At 49.4% G+C, this 18,367-nt stretch overlaps 2 protein-coding genes and 1 long non-coding RNA gene across 5 annotated transcripts in view; 2 read left to right on the top strand and 1 right to left on the bottom strand.

The window, feature by feature from the left end:
- The window catches only part of LOC119891504 (scavenger receptor cysteine-rich type 1 protein M160-like), a 1,270,577-nt gene that overhangs the window by 167,543 nt on the left and 1,084,667 nt on the right, over positions 1–18,367 (top strand). The window lies entirely within an intron of this gene.
- ddx31 (DEAD (Asp-Glu-Ala-Asp) box polypeptide 31) lies at positions 761–13,663 on the bottom strand. Of its 2 annotated transcripts, none has more exons than XM_038703265.1 (21): positions 13,571–13,663; positions 12,724–12,834; positions 11,381–11,527; positions 11,132–11,292; positions 10,855–10,930; positions 9,650–9,693; positions 9,500–9,570; positions 9,305–9,414; positions 9,166–9,207; positions 8,954–9,018; positions 8,552–8,671; positions 8,080–8,186; positions 7,703–7,929; positions 7,312–7,464; positions 7,161–7,220; positions 7,033–7,083; positions 6,716–6,855; positions 4,492–4,576; positions 3,078–3,189; positions 2,723–2,993; positions 761–1,437 (listed from the first exon to the last, which is right to left on the bottom strand). In XM_038703265.1, the coding sequence occupies exons 2-21, from the start codon at positions 12,829–12,831 to the stop codon at positions 1,311–1,313; spliced, it is 2,277 nt and encodes a 758-aa protein (XP_038559193.1). In that variant the 5' UTR covers positions 12,832–12,834; positions 13,571–13,663; the 3' UTR covers positions 761–1,310. The 2 variants fall into 2 exon arrangements, with proteins under 2 accessions (XP_038559193.1, XP_038559194.1); XM_038703266.1 differs by lacking the exon at positions 13,571–13,663 and adding an exon at positions 13,219–13,471.
- Positions 10,129–10,817, top strand: LOC119891617. Of its 2 annotated transcripts, XR_005442459.1 has the most exons (4): positions 10,129–10,435; positions 10,466–10,565; positions 10,596–10,735; positions 10,776–10,811. It is a non-coding gene; the product is annotated as an uncharacterized LOC119891617 (long non-coding RNA). The 2 variants fall into 2 exon arrangements; XR_005442458.1 differs by having other exon boundaries at positions 10,129–10,385; positions 10,416–10,565; positions 10,596–10,817.

The following is an 18,367-nucleotide window of genomic DNA, read 5'->3' as shown; positions in this document are numbered from 1 at the left end:
CTTTTTGTCCGACCAGACGGCTGAACAGTGAATTGAGAATCAGATGTATTTACGGAGCGATTAGCTGCTGAAATATTCAACAGTGGCTGAAATATTAATGCTGTTAAAAGGCAGCGATTACACATCAGAATGACCACAACATTTCCTTAAGTGCGGTGAGTGCTTTAACAGAAACACTGGAAACAGGCTAAAAGCTCAACTCTTAATGCTCCCCTCAGTTTTATATTACTATTTTTAGCTTTATTTATTTATTTACCTGTTTATTTTTTTATGTTTTGGCTGCACCGTTCTTTCAAATGGAAATATTCTACAGACGGTTGTGTTGAAGTTGTGTTACTGTGTGGCCTTCTCCAGCTCTCACAGATATGAGGAGCTGCTGGTTCTGAAATATAAACACATATAGTGTGAAACCCAGCGCACGGCACGGTGAAACCGAACGCTCGTCCGGATGAAGATTCTCTGCTGCAAGATGCGACTTGAGAGCTGAAATGACGGCTCTTTGTGTTCAGGTTTATCACAGCTGCTCGGTCTCCTGCTACGAACCTGCGGATCGTCTTCAGTTCTGAATCCACAGGGGACGGACGTCTGATCCGACTGTCACATTTAGAGAAGCTGGATTTCAGTGTCCCATAGGAGGGGGAACTAAACACTGGACTCTGATGTGTTTCAGCTACTGCAGTACTCAGCTGCAGTATTACTGCAGTATTACCGTAGACAGAAGCATCCTGATACGTCGAGTGAAGACGCAGTCAACATGAGCTCCTTCAGAGTAAAAATACAATTTTATTTTCCAGCAAAGAAAAATAAATATTTGTATCAAAGACCTCCGGCTGTAGAAATACATGTTTAAATATCGTACAAGTCAGCACAAACATCCTGATCACATTATTCTGAATCTGAACAAACATGTTTAAGCAGCAACACGACGAGTTTCAACACTAAACTTCCCGCAGCTTCATTTTTAAAGCCAATCAGAAGTAAAACTAAAAATGAAAGTAGATGTGGACCAATCAGAGGGCAGCATCGCTACATTCGACCCAGACCGAAGGACGTTTTAAAGACGTGATGTCTCATAAAGGATTCTGACTGTCGGCCCTCAAACGTAACTTCAGACAGCAAGAGAAGCGACACCACGAGAGCTTAGCTGGATTATTTCCACTTCACTCAGACTTCAGGTCAGTTTCTGGTCTGAATTTGTGTCTCATCACGTCGACTTTATCTCGAACATTCAGCTCGCGTTCTGTCTGATTGCAGACGTCCACCCTGGGAAACGTCAGCACTTTGCTCACGGGCACTCCAGCTGCTGCTCCTCACTCCTCCTCCTCTCCTGACGCTGTCTTCTTCTTCTTCTTCTTCTTCTTCTTGGCGTCTCTTCCCTCCAGCCCGCTGGAGAACTCGGAGCGGAACAGACTGACCTCCCTCTGACCGGGAGAGAACCTGAGGAGGAGAAGTGGGCGGTTACTTCAGGTTCCTGCAGGAACACGTCAACACGAAACAGAACCTCTCAGCTTCTTTGACACAAAGTCAACTACGACTCCCAGGGTGCATTTCACTACTTACATATTTTTACATTTCTTTATGTCAGCTGTGTGTTTATGTCTTTGTCTCGTCAAATTCCTCGTACATGTAAAATGTTATGTGGCAATAAAGCTCTTTCTGATCCAACTGAGCAGCCTTCTCCACAGCAGCAGAGGCTCATGGGTAGTGTAGTATTTAGAGGCAGAACTTTCACCTGTATGAAGGTCACATTCAGGAGATCACTGATCTGATTGGACGACTTCAGCAGCAGGAAGATGTTTTTAATTCAAGTGGCGCTACAGCTCCACATGTAGATTCATCCGCCGCTGAAAGTAGTCCCCAACAGATGGCTCCTGTTTGTCTTTACAGCGAGCAGCTGTTTGAGGAAATGACTGAGTCTAAAGATTCATGTCTTCAGGAGGAACCAATGGGCTCCAAGAGCACGGAGAAATCTGACCGTCCCATGACAGAATATATTTAACCAGAGGATCACCTGAACGCACCATTACACTACTGACCAGCACCCAAAGGATTGTGGGACACGCACACACCTGTAATTATGTCTCTACTGACCACTAACAGTGTGTGTGTGTGTGTGTGTGTGTGTGTGTGTGTGTGTGTGTGTGTGTGTGTGTGTGTGTGTGTGTGTGTGTGTGTGTGTGTGTGTGTGTGTGTGTGTGTGTGTCCATGTCCAGACACGCCCGCTGTGAGGAGCAGCTGTTAACGAACACACACACAGTAAACATGACGTGTGACGGCTTTAATGATGTGCAGGAGTGTGTGTTTAATGTGTGTGTGCTGGTGTCAGTCGTCTCAGCAGGGTGTGTGTTAATGAGCGCAGACAGAGACGTGTCAGACACACACACACAGCAGAGTGTGTGTTGAATGGAAAGCTGATGGAAACATGAATCTTTAACACATCTCTGCAGGAACGACTGAGCTCACCTGCTCAGCGACAAACACACTACACTTCCTGTTAGCTCTTCATAATAAAAGCATCCCTCCGCTTGGCCAGAGGAAAGCTTTTACTGTGAAGCAGCAGCAGTAACTTCCTCTGCTCTGATCAGGAAGCTGGAGCGTAAAGCTGATCTGAAGGCAGAGAGAACTCTCAGACTCACAGCTGTCTATCACAGACCGGGTTCCTGGACGGGCCCCGGGTTCCTGGACCCAACCAGGCCCCTTTAAAGATCTCCATCAGTCTTACCTCTTCTGTCCAGGTCTGCCGTGTCCTGCAGCCCCGCCGCTTGGTGCCCTTTTCTGGTTCTTGACCGGACTCCTGGCCTGGTTCTGGTTCTTGGACTTGTTGTGGCTCTTGGCCCCGGAGCCCGAGGGGCCCGCGGCGGCGCTCAGGCCCTGCGGAGCGTCTCTGAGGCCGAAGCTCTTGGCGGTGTGTCCCAGGTGGAGCGAGCGGATGTGGAAGATGTGTTTGAGGTGGGCGGGGTAGGTGGTGTACGCCCGCAGGAAGGACTGCAGCGCTGATGACATCACAGTGACATCACAGGGAACATGTCAACCAACAGGGACTTTGCTAACAAACAGAGACAGGACTCGTGACGTACCTTTCTTGGCGGCCCGAATGGACTGAGCGTCCGAGTGGACCGAGTTCTCAAACTCCGTCTGCAGGACCGTCGCTCGCTCCCGGGTCTCCTGCTCCAGAGCTTTGGACGAACTCTGGCACAGAACAGGGATCCAAAGGGTCCGTTAGTCACCACCAACTACAGATCCAAGCTTCAGGCACAAACACAGTAAACCATCCTTCAGGTGCGGCGAGCACCCAGCGACACCTGCAGGACTGGACCAACTTCCATTATCAGGGGCCGGAGGGTGACTCCGCCCAGAAGTGGAAGTGGCGAGGGTCTAGTTTGGGAAAGGCTCACTGTGTGGCTTCCTCAGATCCATATTCCCCTCAGCCCACGTAACCACTGTGATTCCCTGCCTGTGCCCCCTGGAGCGTCACCCCCATTCAACTCTACATCACAACTGGCCTCAGCAGCTCCCTCCTACATACTGAAACGTCAGCCGGCGTGTCCGCCTCACTTTGCAAACATCTGTTATTAGCAATTCCACCATAATGTGATTTGCTGGTTTGATTTAAATGTATAAACATGCAGGAAATAAAGTCTTCATTTGAGGGATTTAACTGTGTAAATATATTAGCTGATGTGTTCAGATGGCCGACTCCGCTAACGTCTGTCTGCCTCCCGTTGGTTTCGGGCTTCACAGGACGGCACCGTGAAGAGCCGCTTTCCGTTCTCATCATCCATCGTGGTGTGATCTAGTTCAACAGGAGCTCCAGTGGTTCTGCTTCAGGAGCGAACTTTTTCCCGCCCTACACCTCCTGCTGCTGATCAGACGAGCGTTTCAGTATGTTTCTGTAAAACATGTTTAAATATCTCGGACCCACTCAGAGAGCCCAGAACTCCACTCCAACACCAGTGGCACCCCCTAAAACCCCCCAAACAGCAGCTCCCTGAACACACCTAAACTGGAACTTCAACCAAACCCCTGTTAAACCTTCAAACAGGATCACGTCGGCCCTCAGACACCAGCACTGCCTCCGTCTACTTATGTTCTTTTTGATGGCAGCTGAGTTTGCGTTGTTGTAAATCTGAGTCTGGACGTCAGATCAGAGTTCATACGACTCATAAAAATGTGAACTGTCAATCAAAAAATGAATATCTGGGCAATGAATCATATTTGAGCATCAAGTCCAGCAGTGGACCTGGATCCTTAAATACATATAAGAAAGTCTGGACCCCCTCTAAAGAACCACCTAGAACAACCCCCAAATCACCTTAAACATCCCTTGAGCAGCTTAACAGACGACAGGGAGTCCATCAAAACCCCAGAACCCCTTGAAAGGCAGCTGGAAGCGTCAAATTAACCAGAGACCCTGAAGAAACCTCACAGCCACAACAAGAACCCTGAAAACTCTCATAGTTCCACAAAAGACCGGGTGGATAAGGGTCTCACCTTGCTGTGGTATTTGCCCCGCCCCTTGTAGGTGTCGTCCATCATGAGACTGGACAGGATGTCCAGCAGCTTCATCTCTGATAGGCTGAAACACAACAAGAGCCGGACCACGGTCAACACCAGGAAGACGAGTACCAGCAGTAGTACAGTCAGTGGTACCGTCAGTGGTACCAGCAGTGGTACCAGCAGTAGTACAGTCAGTAGTACAGTCAGTAGTACAGTCAGTGGTACCGTCAGTGGTACCAGCAGTGGTACCAGCAGTAGTACAGTCAGTAGTACAGTCAGTAGTACCGTCAGTGGTACCAGCAGTGGTACAGTCAGTGGTACCGTCAGTGGTACCGTCAGTGGTACCGTCAGTGGTACCGTCAGTGGTACAGTCAGTGGTACAGTCAGTGGTACCGTCAGTGGTACAGTCAGTGGTACAGTCAGTGGTACCGTCAGTGGTACAGTCAGTAGTACAGTCAGTGGTACAGTCAGTAGTACAGTCAGTAGTACAGTCAGTAGTACAGTCAGTGGTACCAGCAGTAGTACCGTCAGTGGTACCAGCAGTAGTACAGTCAGTGGTACAGTCAGTGGTACCGTCAGTAGTACAGTCAGTGGTACAGTCAGTGGTACAGTCAGTGGTACCGTCAGTGGTACAGTCAGTGGTACAGTCAGTGGTACCGTCAGTGGTACAGTCAGTAGTACAGTCAGTGGTACAGTCAGTGGTACAGTCAGTGGTACAGTCAGTAGTACCGTCAGTGGTACCGTCAGTAGTACAGTCAGTGGTACAGTCAGTGGTACAGTCAGTGGTACCGTCAGTGGTACCAGCAGTAGTACCGTCAGTGGTACAGTCAGTGGTACAGTCAGTGGTACCGTCAGTAGTACAGTCAGTGGTACCGTCAGTGGTACAGTCAGTAGTACAGTCAGTGGTACAGTCAGTGGTACAGTCAGTAGTACCGTCAGTGGTACCAGCAGTAGTACAGTCAGTAGTACCGTCAGTGGTACAGTCAGTGGTACAGTCAGTAGTACCGTCAGTGGTACAGTCAGTGGTACCGTCAGTGGTACAGTCAGTGGTACCGTCAGTGGTACAGTCAGTGGTACCGTCAGTAGTACAGTCAGTAGTACAGTCAGTGGTACAGTCAGTGGTACAGTCAGTAGTACAGTCAGTAGTACAGTCAGTAGTACAGTCAGTAGTACCGTCAGTGGTACAGTCAGTGGTACCGTCAGTGGTACAGTCAGTGGTACAGTCAGTGGTACAGTCAGTAGTACAGTCAGTAGTACAGTCAGTAGTACAGTCAGTAGTACAGTCAGCGGTACCAGCAGTAGTACCGTCAGTAGTACAGTCAGTGGTACCAGCAGTAGTACAGTCAGTGGTACCAGCAGTAGTACCGTCAGTGGTACAGTCAGTGGTACAGTCAGTAGTACAGTCAGTGGTACCGTCAGTAGTACAGTCAGTAGTACAGTCAGTGGTACAGTCAGTGGTACCAGCAGTAGTACAGTCAGTAGTACAGTCAGTGGTACCAGCAGTAGTACAGTCAGCGGTACCAGCAGTAGTACAGTCAGTGGTACAGTCAGTAGTACCGTCAGTGGTACCAGCAGTAGTACAGTCAGTGGTACCAGCAGTAGTACAGTCAGTAGTACAGTCAGTGGTACCAGCAGTAGTACAGTCAGTAGTACAGTCAGTGGTACCAGCAGTAGTACCGTCAGTGGTACCGTCAGTAGTACAGTCAGTGGTACAGTCAGTGGTACCGTCAGTAGTACAGTCAGTAGTACAGTCAGTGGTACCAGCAGTAGTACAGTCAGTGGTACCAGCAGTAGTACCGTCAGTAGTACAGTCAGTAGTACCGTCAGTAGTACAGTCAGTGGTACCGTCAGTAGTACAGTCAGTAGTACCGTCAGTGGTACAGTCAGTAGTACAGTCAGTAGTACCGTCAGTAGTACAGTCAGTGGTACAGTCAGTAGTACAGTCAGTAGTACCGTCAGTGGTACAGTCAGTAGTACCGTCAGTAGTACAGTCAGTAGTACAGTCAGTGGTACCGTCAGTGGTACAGTCAGTAGTACCGTCAGTAGTACCGTCAGTAGTACAGTCAGTAGTACAGTCAGTGGTACAGTCAGTGGTACAGTCAGTAGTACAGTCAGTACTTGGGATAGTACTCCAAGTAGAGGTCTCTGACGTGGCGGTCTACGCGTTTTGTGACGCAGTAAGAAGGTGATTGGCTTTGATGGCTGTCAGTCAACAGACCTGATGTTGTGATTGGCCAGCTCGGTGATGAAGGCGGTCTCGGCCGGGGTGAGGAAGATGAGGCTGCTTCCTCTTCCTCCGATCCGAGCCGTCCGACCCACGCGGTGAACGTACTCTGCTGCTGCCGTCGGAGGAGTGTACTGAAAACACAAAGTCGTGTGGTTACACAGCCCGCAGAGAATCCCAGGCTCCGATTGGCCGGAAGGCCGGACCACAAACAGATTCACCAGTGAAGCCTTCCTAGAGAACCAATCTGAGGAGGTAGAATCCCTTCCCGAGGTGTTGGACAGAGACACATATCATATTAAACCAGTTACCTGAACGATCCAGGTGACCTGCGGCAGGTCCAGACCTCTGGCTGCTACATCCTGAAACACACAGTTGCTATGTTACAACACATGGTTCACTTTAACATACGGGTACTAGTTTTATGGGGGGGGCGTACCGTGCACAGCAGGACTCCACACTGACACACCGAAAACTGCTGGAAGACCTCGGAGCGCTCCTGGAGGAGAAAACAAACACACCCACGCTGACTCTCAGCCGATCGCCAAAAACACTCGAGCCGAGCCAGGAGAGCGGAGAAGCGCTCTTACCTCCTGCTTCATGTTGCCATGGAGACGCAGGAAGCTGATCCCAGGCTTCTGACTGGCTGGGGGCCCCGAGAGGACGGAGGTGAAGAGGGAGTGGAGGAACTCGACGGCCTCGCAGCTCGAGACGAAGACGATGACTTTGTTGTTCTGGGAAAACTGAACGAAGACAGTCTGTTAGTTCAGGGCGGCGGCAGGTTGGGAATCAGCTGGCAGCCAATCAGGTCGCTGCAGCTAAATCGACCCGAGCCATTTCCTGATCGCAACGGTTTGATGAAAACTAGACCTGTCAGGGGGATCTGGTCAGAGTCTTCTTAGAGCTTCAAGTCTGTTTCTACCATATGTGTGTACAAGTACACAAGTAAAAACTACATATTCATGTTACAAATGTTTTTACCTTGCATTTGTCCAGTATGAAAGCAGCCAGACACACCAGTCTGATCTTACTGGGAACCACCACCACAAACTGCTTCAGAGCCTCTGGTATAGCAAAGCTCTCCGATTGGCTGGCAGCGCTGGGGTCAGAGGTCACGGTAGAGCCGGTAGAGAGGTCAGAGGAGGCGGGGCCAGACACGTGGATGTGGACGGGGTCGCTGAGACAAACATCTGCCAGCCGAGTCACGGCTGAAACACAGCAGGAAGGCAGACCTCAAACTACTGAGCCTCCCCTGAAACGGTCTGGAGCCCAGCGTTGATTCAGGATCTCAGAACAGAAAGTGCATAACGGGACCGCCAAGGACAGAAGAGTCCCTGAAGAGTGAGAGGAGGACTTACCGTGAGTCAGCGTCGCGGACAGCAGCACGTTCTGCCTGCTCGGGCCTGCAGAGTTCAGACTGTTCAATATGACGGTCAGATCCTTCTCGAAGCCCAGGTCCAGAGTCCTGAACACACACACAGGGGGAATGACGGCCATGGTCTGAAGATTGCTAATCACCTGAGTGCAGAAATCTTGTTATCAAACGCTAAAAACTCGCATGTTTCTGTGAGAACTCGTCGGGTTTTGGAGGTGCTAAAAAGCGTTTCTACGCCTGCCTAATATACAGATGTCAGAAGGTGGAGTCTTCTGTGCGAGACCTGACATGGAGTTCCTCAAGAACTCAAGAAAGAAGAGCCACAATTAGCATCCCAGCAAATATCACAGTAACAGACGCACCCTGCTAACCAAGCTAGCTAGCTCCTCCCTCTCGTCCAAATATGGTCGCGTCTGGCCCAAAATAAAAAGCGTGAACACTCTGCAGTTGGTTACCGGTCGGCCTCGTCCAGGATGAGCCAGCGAACGGCGCTGAAGGCGATGCTCAGGGTGTTTCTGATGTGATCCACCAGGCGGCCCGGAGTGGAAACCAGGATGTTGATGCCTTTACGCAGCCTGAGGAGAGAGAAGGGGGCGGGGTCAGTCCAGCAGGTTAACGTGACTCTGATCTCCAGAGGACCGACTCTCTGATCTTTGCTCTAGCGCCTCCTGCAGGACAAACTTTACATGTTCAGCTGTAAGAACAGGTGAAGGATCAGGATGCACAGTAATCTCTACAACCTCTTCCAGGACTCCTGGAAACTCAGCAAGGGCTCCTTTAAACCCTCAAGGACCTCCAGAACTTCCTCAAGCACCTTCCCCATTTCTCTAGCTCAAGGCCAATTAGCAGGAGAGTACCTGGCCTTCTCCGCTTTCCTCTTCTCTCCTCCCATCAGGACGCCCGGGACGATCCAGGTAAACGGCTACAGAGAGAGAGAGAAACAAAACACCTGAGATTTATGTGACCCCGCCCCCTCAGCACTGTTGCCATCGGAGACGGTTATGTGAAAAGTCAGCTTCAGTAAGTGTCGGCCTGTCGGTGGACGGACTGAGCGCTGAGGCTTTATTACCTTCAGAAGCTTCTGGAAGGTCTGAAAGGTCTGCTGGGCGAGCTGAGGGACAGAGAGAGAGAGAGACAGGAAGTTAGTCAATCGTGTTCAAACGGGTGAAACTGCTGCTGAAGGAAGCGAGTGCGTCATCAGGACGAACCTCTCTGGTCGGGACGATGACCACAGCCAGAGGACCGTCGGACCTGCTGATCTTCGGCTGAACCGCCTGCAGACTCTGGACCACGGGGACGGCGTAGGACAGGGTCTTACCTGCAGAGAGAGACGCAACCGTCAGGGGCCGCTTTCAGTACAGCAGAGTCAGTTCACGTTTGAAGTGAGCGTATTAGAGTCTCACCTGATCCGGTCTGAGAGCGAACCACAGCGTCTCGTCCTGCCAGCAGCGCCGGGAACGTCTGTTTCTGAACACTGACACACACAGACCACAACGCAGAGTTAAAGCCGGAGGTCCCAGAGGCCACGACCCCGTAAAGCTGCGTGAACTCACCTGGTCACTGTGGAAACATTCAGGACTTTGTTCAGCGTCGCCACCTGGTGGACAGACACCAGCCAATCAGAGCACAGAAGAGCACGTTGCAACACTGCAGCAGGTAAATAGGATTTCTTATTCCAAGGTGAAAGCCGTGAAACTCATTCTGTAGTTTTCTTCTTCTCTGAAGTCCCACAGCGGCTGATAAAATGGTTTGAAAATAATTTCTCTTGTAGATTTGTGATAATTGTTTCCCTGAAATTTACCACGTTAATATCTCAGATTATTGAGATTATATTCGTGGACCTTTCATGTTGATCATCTTACACATCAAAGAAGAGTCCATAAAATACATAAAAGAGATGTGAACTACAATAAGAACGCTGGGAAGAACATCTGTCAGCCGCCACGGTCTTAGATTTAGACGTTAACGTGTCTCTGAACTCCTCATATCCTGACACACCATCAGCCTGCTCTGTCTCAACCACCTCATCTTATCCTGCGGCGGCGGCGCTCAGAGTTTGTGCAGGTCACAGGTGTGTCTGTGCTACCAGGTGTTACCAGGTGTTACCAGGTGAGGGTGCAGGTGTGTCTGTGCTACCAGGTGTTACCAGGTGTTACCAGGTGTTACCAGGTGTTACCAGGTGTTACCAGGTGAGGGTGCAGGTGTGTCTGTGTTACCAGGTGTTACCAGGTGTTACCAGGTGAGGGTGCAGGTGTGTCTGTGCTACCAGGTGTTACCAGGTGTTACCAGGTGAGGGTGCAGGTGTGTCTGTGCTACCAGGTGTTACCAGGTGTTACCAGGTGAGGGTGCAGGTGTGTCTGTGTTACCAGGTGTTACCAGGTGTTACCAGGTGAGGGTGCAGGTGTGTCTGTGCTACCAGGTGTTACCAGGTGTTACCAGGTGAGGGTGCAGGTGTGTCTGTGCTACCAGGTGTTACCAGGTGTTACCAGGTGTTACCAGGTGTTACCAGGTGAGGGTGCAGGTGTGTCTGTGTTACCAGGTGTTACCAGGTGTTACCAGGTGAGGGTGCAGGTGTGTCTGTGCTACCAGGTGTTACCAGGTGTTACCAGGTGAGGGTGCAGGTGTGTCTGTGCTACCAGGTGTTACCAGGTGTTACCAGGTGTTACCAGGTGTTACCAGGTGAGGGTGCAGGTGTGTCTGTGTTACCAGGTGAGGGTTACCAGGTGTTACGGTGAGGGTGCAGGTGTGTCTGTGTTACCAGGTGAGGGTGCAGGTCCAGGTCTGAGAATGAGTCAGTGGTGAAAATCTTCTCCTTTAACTGAGAGACAACAGGTCTGAAGGAGGGAGGGAGAGAGGAAGGAAGGAGAGAGAGAGGGAGGAGAGAGAGAAGGAGGGAGGGAGGGAGGGAGGAGACAGGTTGATTAGCGACAGCTGAAATATCCAACAGAATCGATCGGTGATGCTCGAGGCTCTGATATGAACCAATCAGAACCTGAGGCCGGTCTGTTCGGCCAATCAGAAGAGGAGCTGCGTACCTGTGGAACTCTGGGATCTCTGGGTTGTGTTTGAACAGAGAGGAAGTCTTGATGCCGCCTCTTCCTGTTTCCTTCCCTCCCTCCTTCACCTCCTGCTGCTGCTGCTGCTGCTGCTTCTTCTTCGGTGGTGTCCGCCTGTCTGTCTGCTCGGTGGGCGGAGCCTGGAACAGAGTTCATCACTGTTATCAGACAAGGCGTTAAGGATCAGACAGACCGCCGATCGGTGCGACAGGTGCGAGCAGTGTTTACCTGAAGAGGCTCCTCCTCCTCTGCTGCGTCACTGAGCTGCACTCTCCTCACCTTGAAGGAGCCGCTCTTCTTCTTCTTCTTCTCCTCGGAGGAGGAGGAGGAGGAGGAGGAGGAGCTGAACGGCCTCTTCTCTGCTCGCTGCTTCTTCTGCAGGTCAAACAGAAACAACCTAAAGTTTGTGTCGCAGCTAGAAACCAGACGGCTGCTCGCACAACGGGACCCGTTAGGAACACACAGCGTCATGACGCTCACATCAACGAGGGGGAACTCGGCTGCAGCGTCACATTTTAACACAGCGAGGAGGAAGGAAAGGACGCAGGGAAGGAAGGAGGGAAGGAAGTAAAAGAATCAAATATCTGATCGATTCCCGTCCAACAGATTCAATCAGGAATGAATTTCAGGGTCCATCTAAAGAGTCGTGGCTTGGGATGGGTTCTGAACCCCGGTATGAAACGGGCCCCTGGGCCAAATTATGACAAAACAAAAGGATATCTATCTGGTGACGCTCCCTCCTACATGCGGGATCTGCTGCTCTCCGAGGTCTTCAGGCCGAGACCTTTTCACTATCAGTCTATAAAAGTGTTTAAAACATGCTGCTAAAAACAGCTTCTTCCCGTCTGCAGCCCCCCCCATCAACCCACCGACACCCACCCCCCCCCCTTCAAATAATACAAATGTCTCTGCACGTGTAAAAACTGTTTCATTTCATATCGTTGCACAGGCCCGCCACACTGCACATATTTATTCTTCTCTATTATTATTTAACACAAACCCGGAGTAACCACATGTAAATATCTCCCACGCAAATTGTTGTATTATTCTTTTATAACTTGCTTCTGTTTATTCCATATATATATTTTTACATTTATTGAACTGTATGTTCGTCTGCGTGTAGCTCGTCGTCTCTCGAGCTTTGTTCCTGTAAAATACTGACTGGTAATAAAGCTCTTTATGACTCTGCTGTCTGCTGTATTTAATGGTTTCTTTTATTAATCTCACATTCCAGGAAATCAAAAAGTAATTCTGCTCTCTTCAGGGGGTTTCTCTTAAAAAAATAACAATAACAACACAGATAAAAGACCTGGATCGATAAGCAGTATCTGATACGCGTCTGGACTCGCGGCCACAAACAGAAACAGAAGATAATGAGTTTGTGTTTGTCTGATGACATCTGGTCAAATCACAGCCTGAGTCTGAACACCGTGACGCACCGACGGTCACTGAACCAGATCCAAAGGCCAACACGGACATGTGATCTCAATATGAACCAGGTGCAGCTGCTGGTCTCATGTGTGTTCAGTCAGGTATGAGGTGATAAAGTACTCTGCAGTACAGATACTCACTGTGGCCCATCTCTGCTGAGCGGTCAGAGGCTTCCTCCTGGGCGATGAAGAGGAGGAGAAGCTGCTGCTGATGTTCAGACACAGCTGGTCCTCTGCTGACGACATCATCACCTGATCCACAGGTGGACACAAACACAGTCAGCTTATTTAACAGTTCATTTGGTTCAAACCAAACTTCGTTCAATAACGAAGCAGTTGTAAATTTAGCAGATTATAGCGGAACTACACTGCATTTTGCAGAAGTGTAGTGAAGTGATGTCTCCAGGTGTTAGATGAACAACATGATTCAGTTACAGTATGCAGCAGTTGTAATCAGCACCAACAGTTACTTAGACCAAGTGCACTGACTGTATCAAGCATTACGACGCATTTTAATGTCAACACATCAAAAAGCTATGATTTGATAAAAAACACAGAGGGCTGGTCTATTTGACTTGTGCCGAACTGAAGAGCGGCCGTTGATGTTGTCAGGGGTTCATCAGGATGTTTTATTACCTGTGTTCACTGTCCGACAGGTGAGCAAACGTTAAAACTGACTCGTTTCTGACCGGAGTCCGGCGTGACGCACAGAAACAGCAGCCTGTAGCAGCGTTAGCTCAGACTTCAAGACAGCAACGAAGCGCAGATGACAAAATGTCTCACAAGAAGTTTGATGGTGTTAAAGTTCCGCAGATTAACCACATGAGCTCCACGCGCGCGCACGTGTTTCTGTCTGTGCGCGCGTGTTTGTGTGGCGCAGCGGCTAATGCTAGCCACATGCTAACAGCAGCTGCTCCGGTTTGAACTTTGTGAGGAAAAACTTCAAAACACGTTAAATCAGAACAAGTAAAAAAGTGAACAAACTCACCGCGAAGCTCCGGAGATCACAAACACGCGTGTGGGGACTCTTCCTGGTACGTCACGCAAGCCCCGCCTCCTTCACAGCTGATTATGTGGACATGCGCAGTAGCTTCGCATCTTATTTTGAAAGTTTCTTTTGTTCTAACAGTGACAGGAAATTATTTGTTGTGCAAAAACTCAAATATGAACATTTGACTTTATAACTTTAATAAATGTTCATGAATTATTGTTGATCACAAACAAACGAACAAAAAAATAAATAGAACTACAAAAGCTTGTTGATTCAGTCATCAGGTTGTAATTCACCGGGGATATAATAAAGAGGGAACAAGAAGTATACAGAACAGTATTTAAATACAAGTATGTAAGAAGACACAAATAATAAACAGTAGTCTATATGATGTAAGGATATTTAGAGAGATCTATGTGTTGTTGGATTTAGAAATTAAATTGATATAATGTACAACCTCATGGAGGAAAAGAATTTACATTTATTTATGTAAAATTTCACCATTGGAATTAATAAATGTATAAAGTAGTTGTTTTCTTTTCTCTAACTTTAATAAAAGTGAAATACAAACAACAGTTTGTATTGATGTCTCTTCTTAAATTGAACCATGTCGTGATTCACAGGCTGATATTTCTGTGAATCATTCTACACGACTCGTCCTCCACATCAGCTACTTGTGAGGAATCATCCAGACTTTTTTTCCAGTCAGTGTCGTTTACAAATCGGTTCTAATTCCTCAGGGAGAATTGAACAAATAAATGGATTACAACAAACCGTTGTCTCTTGGTATTTATTAGAGGAGAAAAAAACAGAGAAATACTTGGAACAAAACTCAGCTGTGTCAGTTTGCCACCTCGGGCAGTATCAGACATACTGCTGCCCCGAGCAGCCAATAAGAACAAAGAGGCATAAGACACAACACACAAACCCCGGCATGTCCTAGTGGACAGTACAAGTACAGAGAAGGTGTATAAGTACACATATAATTATCAGCATGAATTATAAGATAGATCACCACAGATACAAGTTATTTGTGAAACAACACACAGCACGTTATTTTATTGCTAATGTCGAGGATGTTGACTCAGCTGGGAAGAGAGAGGGAAGCAGGTGGAGGTCTGCCTGTATTTCTAAAAAAGTATTATAGTGCCTGATGGAATGGCCTCAAATAAAACTGAATTTCTTTGGGTGTAACTGGAATATTGTATGTTGATAAAAACTCTCTCCACTGAACAGCTGGTTCACCAGCAGAATCTGATTCTGCTGAGTAAAGGTGATTTGTTTTTAGACACCTGTGAGGTGAGACACTGTGTTTATAGATCCAGGCCATGCTAAAAGTAGACTTTCTGCATTCATATCAGCTGTTATGTTCTGTGTTTTTATTCTTTAAACTTAGTGAAGAATAAATGAAGCGGAGGTTTTTTCCGTGTCTGCAGACAGCAGCAGCTGCTCTCTGCTGGTCAGTGTCGCGCTCACCGTCAGGGATCAGAGCTGCAGAGTAACTATAAAACCATTTTGAGGACTGGACCAGAGGCCAGTCAGACCTATGAAGACCGCCAGTCTATAATTACATGTGAGCACAGCCCAGATGAGACACCAGACCAGCAGAGTCCAGCTTGGCTTGATGCTGGGTTTGGTGCCTTGCTCAGAGGCTTCAGTCTCTGCAGGAGATGAAGACAAACTGTCCGTCATCACATCAGCAGCTGTCACCTCCCATTTCCTTCCCGCTCCGCTTCCTGTTGTCCACAAGAAAACTTAAAAATAGAGCTGTCAATCAAACGGTGAGCCCGGCGCCGCTGGGACTCAAACCGCCGCTCAGGAGGATTAATTATAGTCATTTACCCAAATCAGCACTTTGAAACGTCCGTGTGATTGAGCGTGTTGTGAAAATGAGCTTTCAGTGATCGGCGGCTCGGAGGCGCCGCAGGACGGAGGGTTCTGAAGTAAACGAGATATTTTAACATGAAGGTTTGAAGTAAACGTCCTAAACTGTGATAACTGCTTTTAGATCAGAGGAGCTGCTGACAGAGAAACATCAGCTGCTGTCACTCACAGAGGCTCGTTAATAACAATATTCAGACAAACAGAAAGTACTCCTGACTGTCTGACTGACTGTCTGTCTGTCTGTCTCTGGACCCATCCTCAGCCTCTCAGTTAAAGGATGATTACAGGTTTTTACAGCTTGGGGTTTATTTTGATAGTTTCCTTCAGTTCCAATAACGTGAAGTACTCAGATACTTTACTGCAGTAAAATCAGTAAAACCCCTCTGTGCCTGCTGTACTATAATATATTCTGTCATCAGATCATTATTCCTCAGTGCTCTTAAGCCAGTGGAGGTGTCCCCTCCCCCATCACCCCCACGTGGACTCCTTCCGCTTCCTGGGCACCATCATCACCCAGGACCTCAAGTGGGAGCAGCAGAGGATGTACTTCCTGTGGCAGCTGAAGAAGTTCAGCCTGCCAAAGACAAAGATGATGCACTTCTACACCGCCATCATCGAGTCCATCCTCGCCTCCTCCATCTACACCGCCATCATCGAGCCCGTCCTCGCCTCCCCATCTACACCGCCATCATCGAGTCCATCCTCGCCTCCCCATCTACACCGCCATCATCGAGTCCATCCTCACCTCCCCATCTACACCGCCATCATCGAGTCCGTCCTTGCCTCCTCCATCTACACCGCCATCATCGAGTCCATCCTCACCTCCCCATCTACACCGCCATCATCGAGTCCATCCTCGCCTCCTCCATCTACACCGCCATCATCGAGTCCATCCTCGCCTCCTCCATCTACACCGCCATCACCGAGTCCATCCTCGCCTCCTCCATCTACACCGCCATCATCGAGTCCATCCTCGCCTCCTCCATCTACACCGCCATCATCGAGTCCATCCTCACCTCCCCATCTACACCGCCATCATCGAGTCCATCCTCGCCTCCTCCATCTACACCGCCATCATCGAGTCCATCCTCGCCTCCTCCATCTACACCGCCATCATCGAGTCCATCCTCGCCTCCTCCATCTACATCGCCATCATCGAGTCCATCCTCGCCTCCTCCATCTACACCGCCATCATCGAGTCCATCCTCACCTCCCCATCTACACCGCCATCATCGAGTCCATCCTCGCCTCCTCCATCTACACCGCCATCATCGAGTCCATCCTCGCCTCCTCCATCTACACCGCCATCATCGAGTCCATCCTCGCCTCCTCCATCTACACCGCCATCATCGCGTCTATCCTCACCTCCCCATCTACACCGCCATCATCGAGTCCATCCTCGCCTCCTCCATCTACACCGCCATCATCGAGTCCATCCTCGCCTCCTCCATCTACACCGCCATCATCGAGTCCATCCTCGCCTCCTCCATCTACACCGCCATCACCGAGTCCATCCTCGCCTCCTCCATCTACATCGCCATCATCGAGTCCATCCTCGCCTCCTCCATCTACATCGCCATCATCGAGTCCATCCTCGCCTCCTCCATCTACACCGCCATCACCGAGTCCATCCTCGCCTCCTCCATCTACATCGCCATCATCGAGTCCATCCTCGCCTCCTCCATCTACATCGCCATCATCGAGTCCATCCTCACCTCCTCCATCTACACCGCCATCATCGCGTCTATCCTCACCTCCTCCATCTACACCGCCATCATCGAGTCCATCCTCGCCTCCTCCATCTACACCGCCATCATCGAGTCCATCCTCGCCTCCTCCATCTACACCGCCATCACCGAGTCCATCCTCGCCTCCTCCATCTACATCGCCATCATCGAGTCCATCCTCGCCTCCTCCATCTACATCGCCATCATCGAGTCCATCCTCGCCTCCTCCATCTACACCGCCATCACCGAGTCCATCCTCGCCTCCTCCATCTACATCGCCATCATCGAGTCCATCCTCGCCTCCTCCATCTACATCGCCATCATCGAGTCCATCCTCGCCTCCTCCATCTACACCGCCATCATCGCGTCTATCCTCACCTCCTCCATCTACACCGCCATCATCGAGTCCGTCCTCGCCTCCTCCATCTACACCGCCATCATCGAGTCCATCCTCGCCTCCTCCATCTACACCGCCATCATCGAGTCCATCCTCGCCTCCTCCATCTACACCGCCATCATCGAGTCCATCCTCGCCTCCTCCATCTACATCGCCATCATCGAGTCCATCCTCACCTCCTCCATCTACACCGCCATCATCGAGTCCATCCTCGCCTCCTCCATCTACACCGCCATCATCGAGTCCATTTCTCTTCTCTAATTTTTAAAATCTTGTCAATTTAATATTTTAATATTTTACGTTTTTTGTCAAGAACCAAGTCACCAAAGCAAATTCCTGCCTGGCAATAAAGCTGATCTGGTTCTCACAGGTACAAACACACGATGATCTCTCAGACCATGATGCATTGCTGCAGATTAAACACCTAACCCAGAGTGTGAAAGCACCTCAGAGCATGTTGAAGTGTCTCATCCTCGTCTGATGAATATTAAAAAATAAACGTTAGGTCCATCACGTCTGCACAGTGACTGAAAGTGACGTCTGTCAGAAATGTTCCTCAATTATTAAAAAGAAAATTCACCTTTGTGAAAACAGCTGAACACAGCTGACCTCTGAGACGTGAGCAGCTTCTAAAGACGGCGTTCGCCTGAGGCGACGTTCCTGCAGGCTGACACACACATAACAACACACACACACACACACACTGTGTGAGGGTCAGAGGTCACTAACAGACTGGAGCTTGTCTCATTCAGAGCTGGAATACTGCAAGAGTTCGGACTTCATTAC

Source organism: Micropterus salmoides, unplaced genomic scaffold (assembly GCF_014851395.1).
Source record: "Micropterus salmoides isolate LMB-PRFRI ecotype aquatic unplaced genomic scaffold, ASM1485139v1 Ms_hic_scaffold_7, whole genome shotgun sequence".
Taxonomy (NCBI): domain Eukaryota; kingdom Metazoa; phylum Chordata; class Actinopteri; order Centrarchiformes; family Centrarchidae; genus Micropterus; species Micropterus salmoides.
The sequence above is the reverse complement of the archived record's forward strand: the minus strand, read 5'-3'. Positions and strand labels throughout refer to the sequence as shown.

Excerpts from the sequence above, each read along its gene's own strand:
- ddx31 (XM_038703265.1), bottom strand. The coding sequence starts at position 12,831 with ATGATGTCGTCAGCAGAGGACCAGCTGTGTCTGAACATCAGCAGCAGC. Across the intron at positions 9,571-9,649 it reads AATGTTTCCACAGTGACCAG|TGTTCAGAAACAGACGTTCC; the intron begins GTGAGTTCACGC and ends TGTGTGTGTCAG. Across the intron at positions 7,930-8,079 it reads GTCCGCGACGCTGACTCACG|CCGTGACTCGGCTGGCAGAT; the intron begins GTAAGTCCTCCT and ends GCTGTGTTTCAG.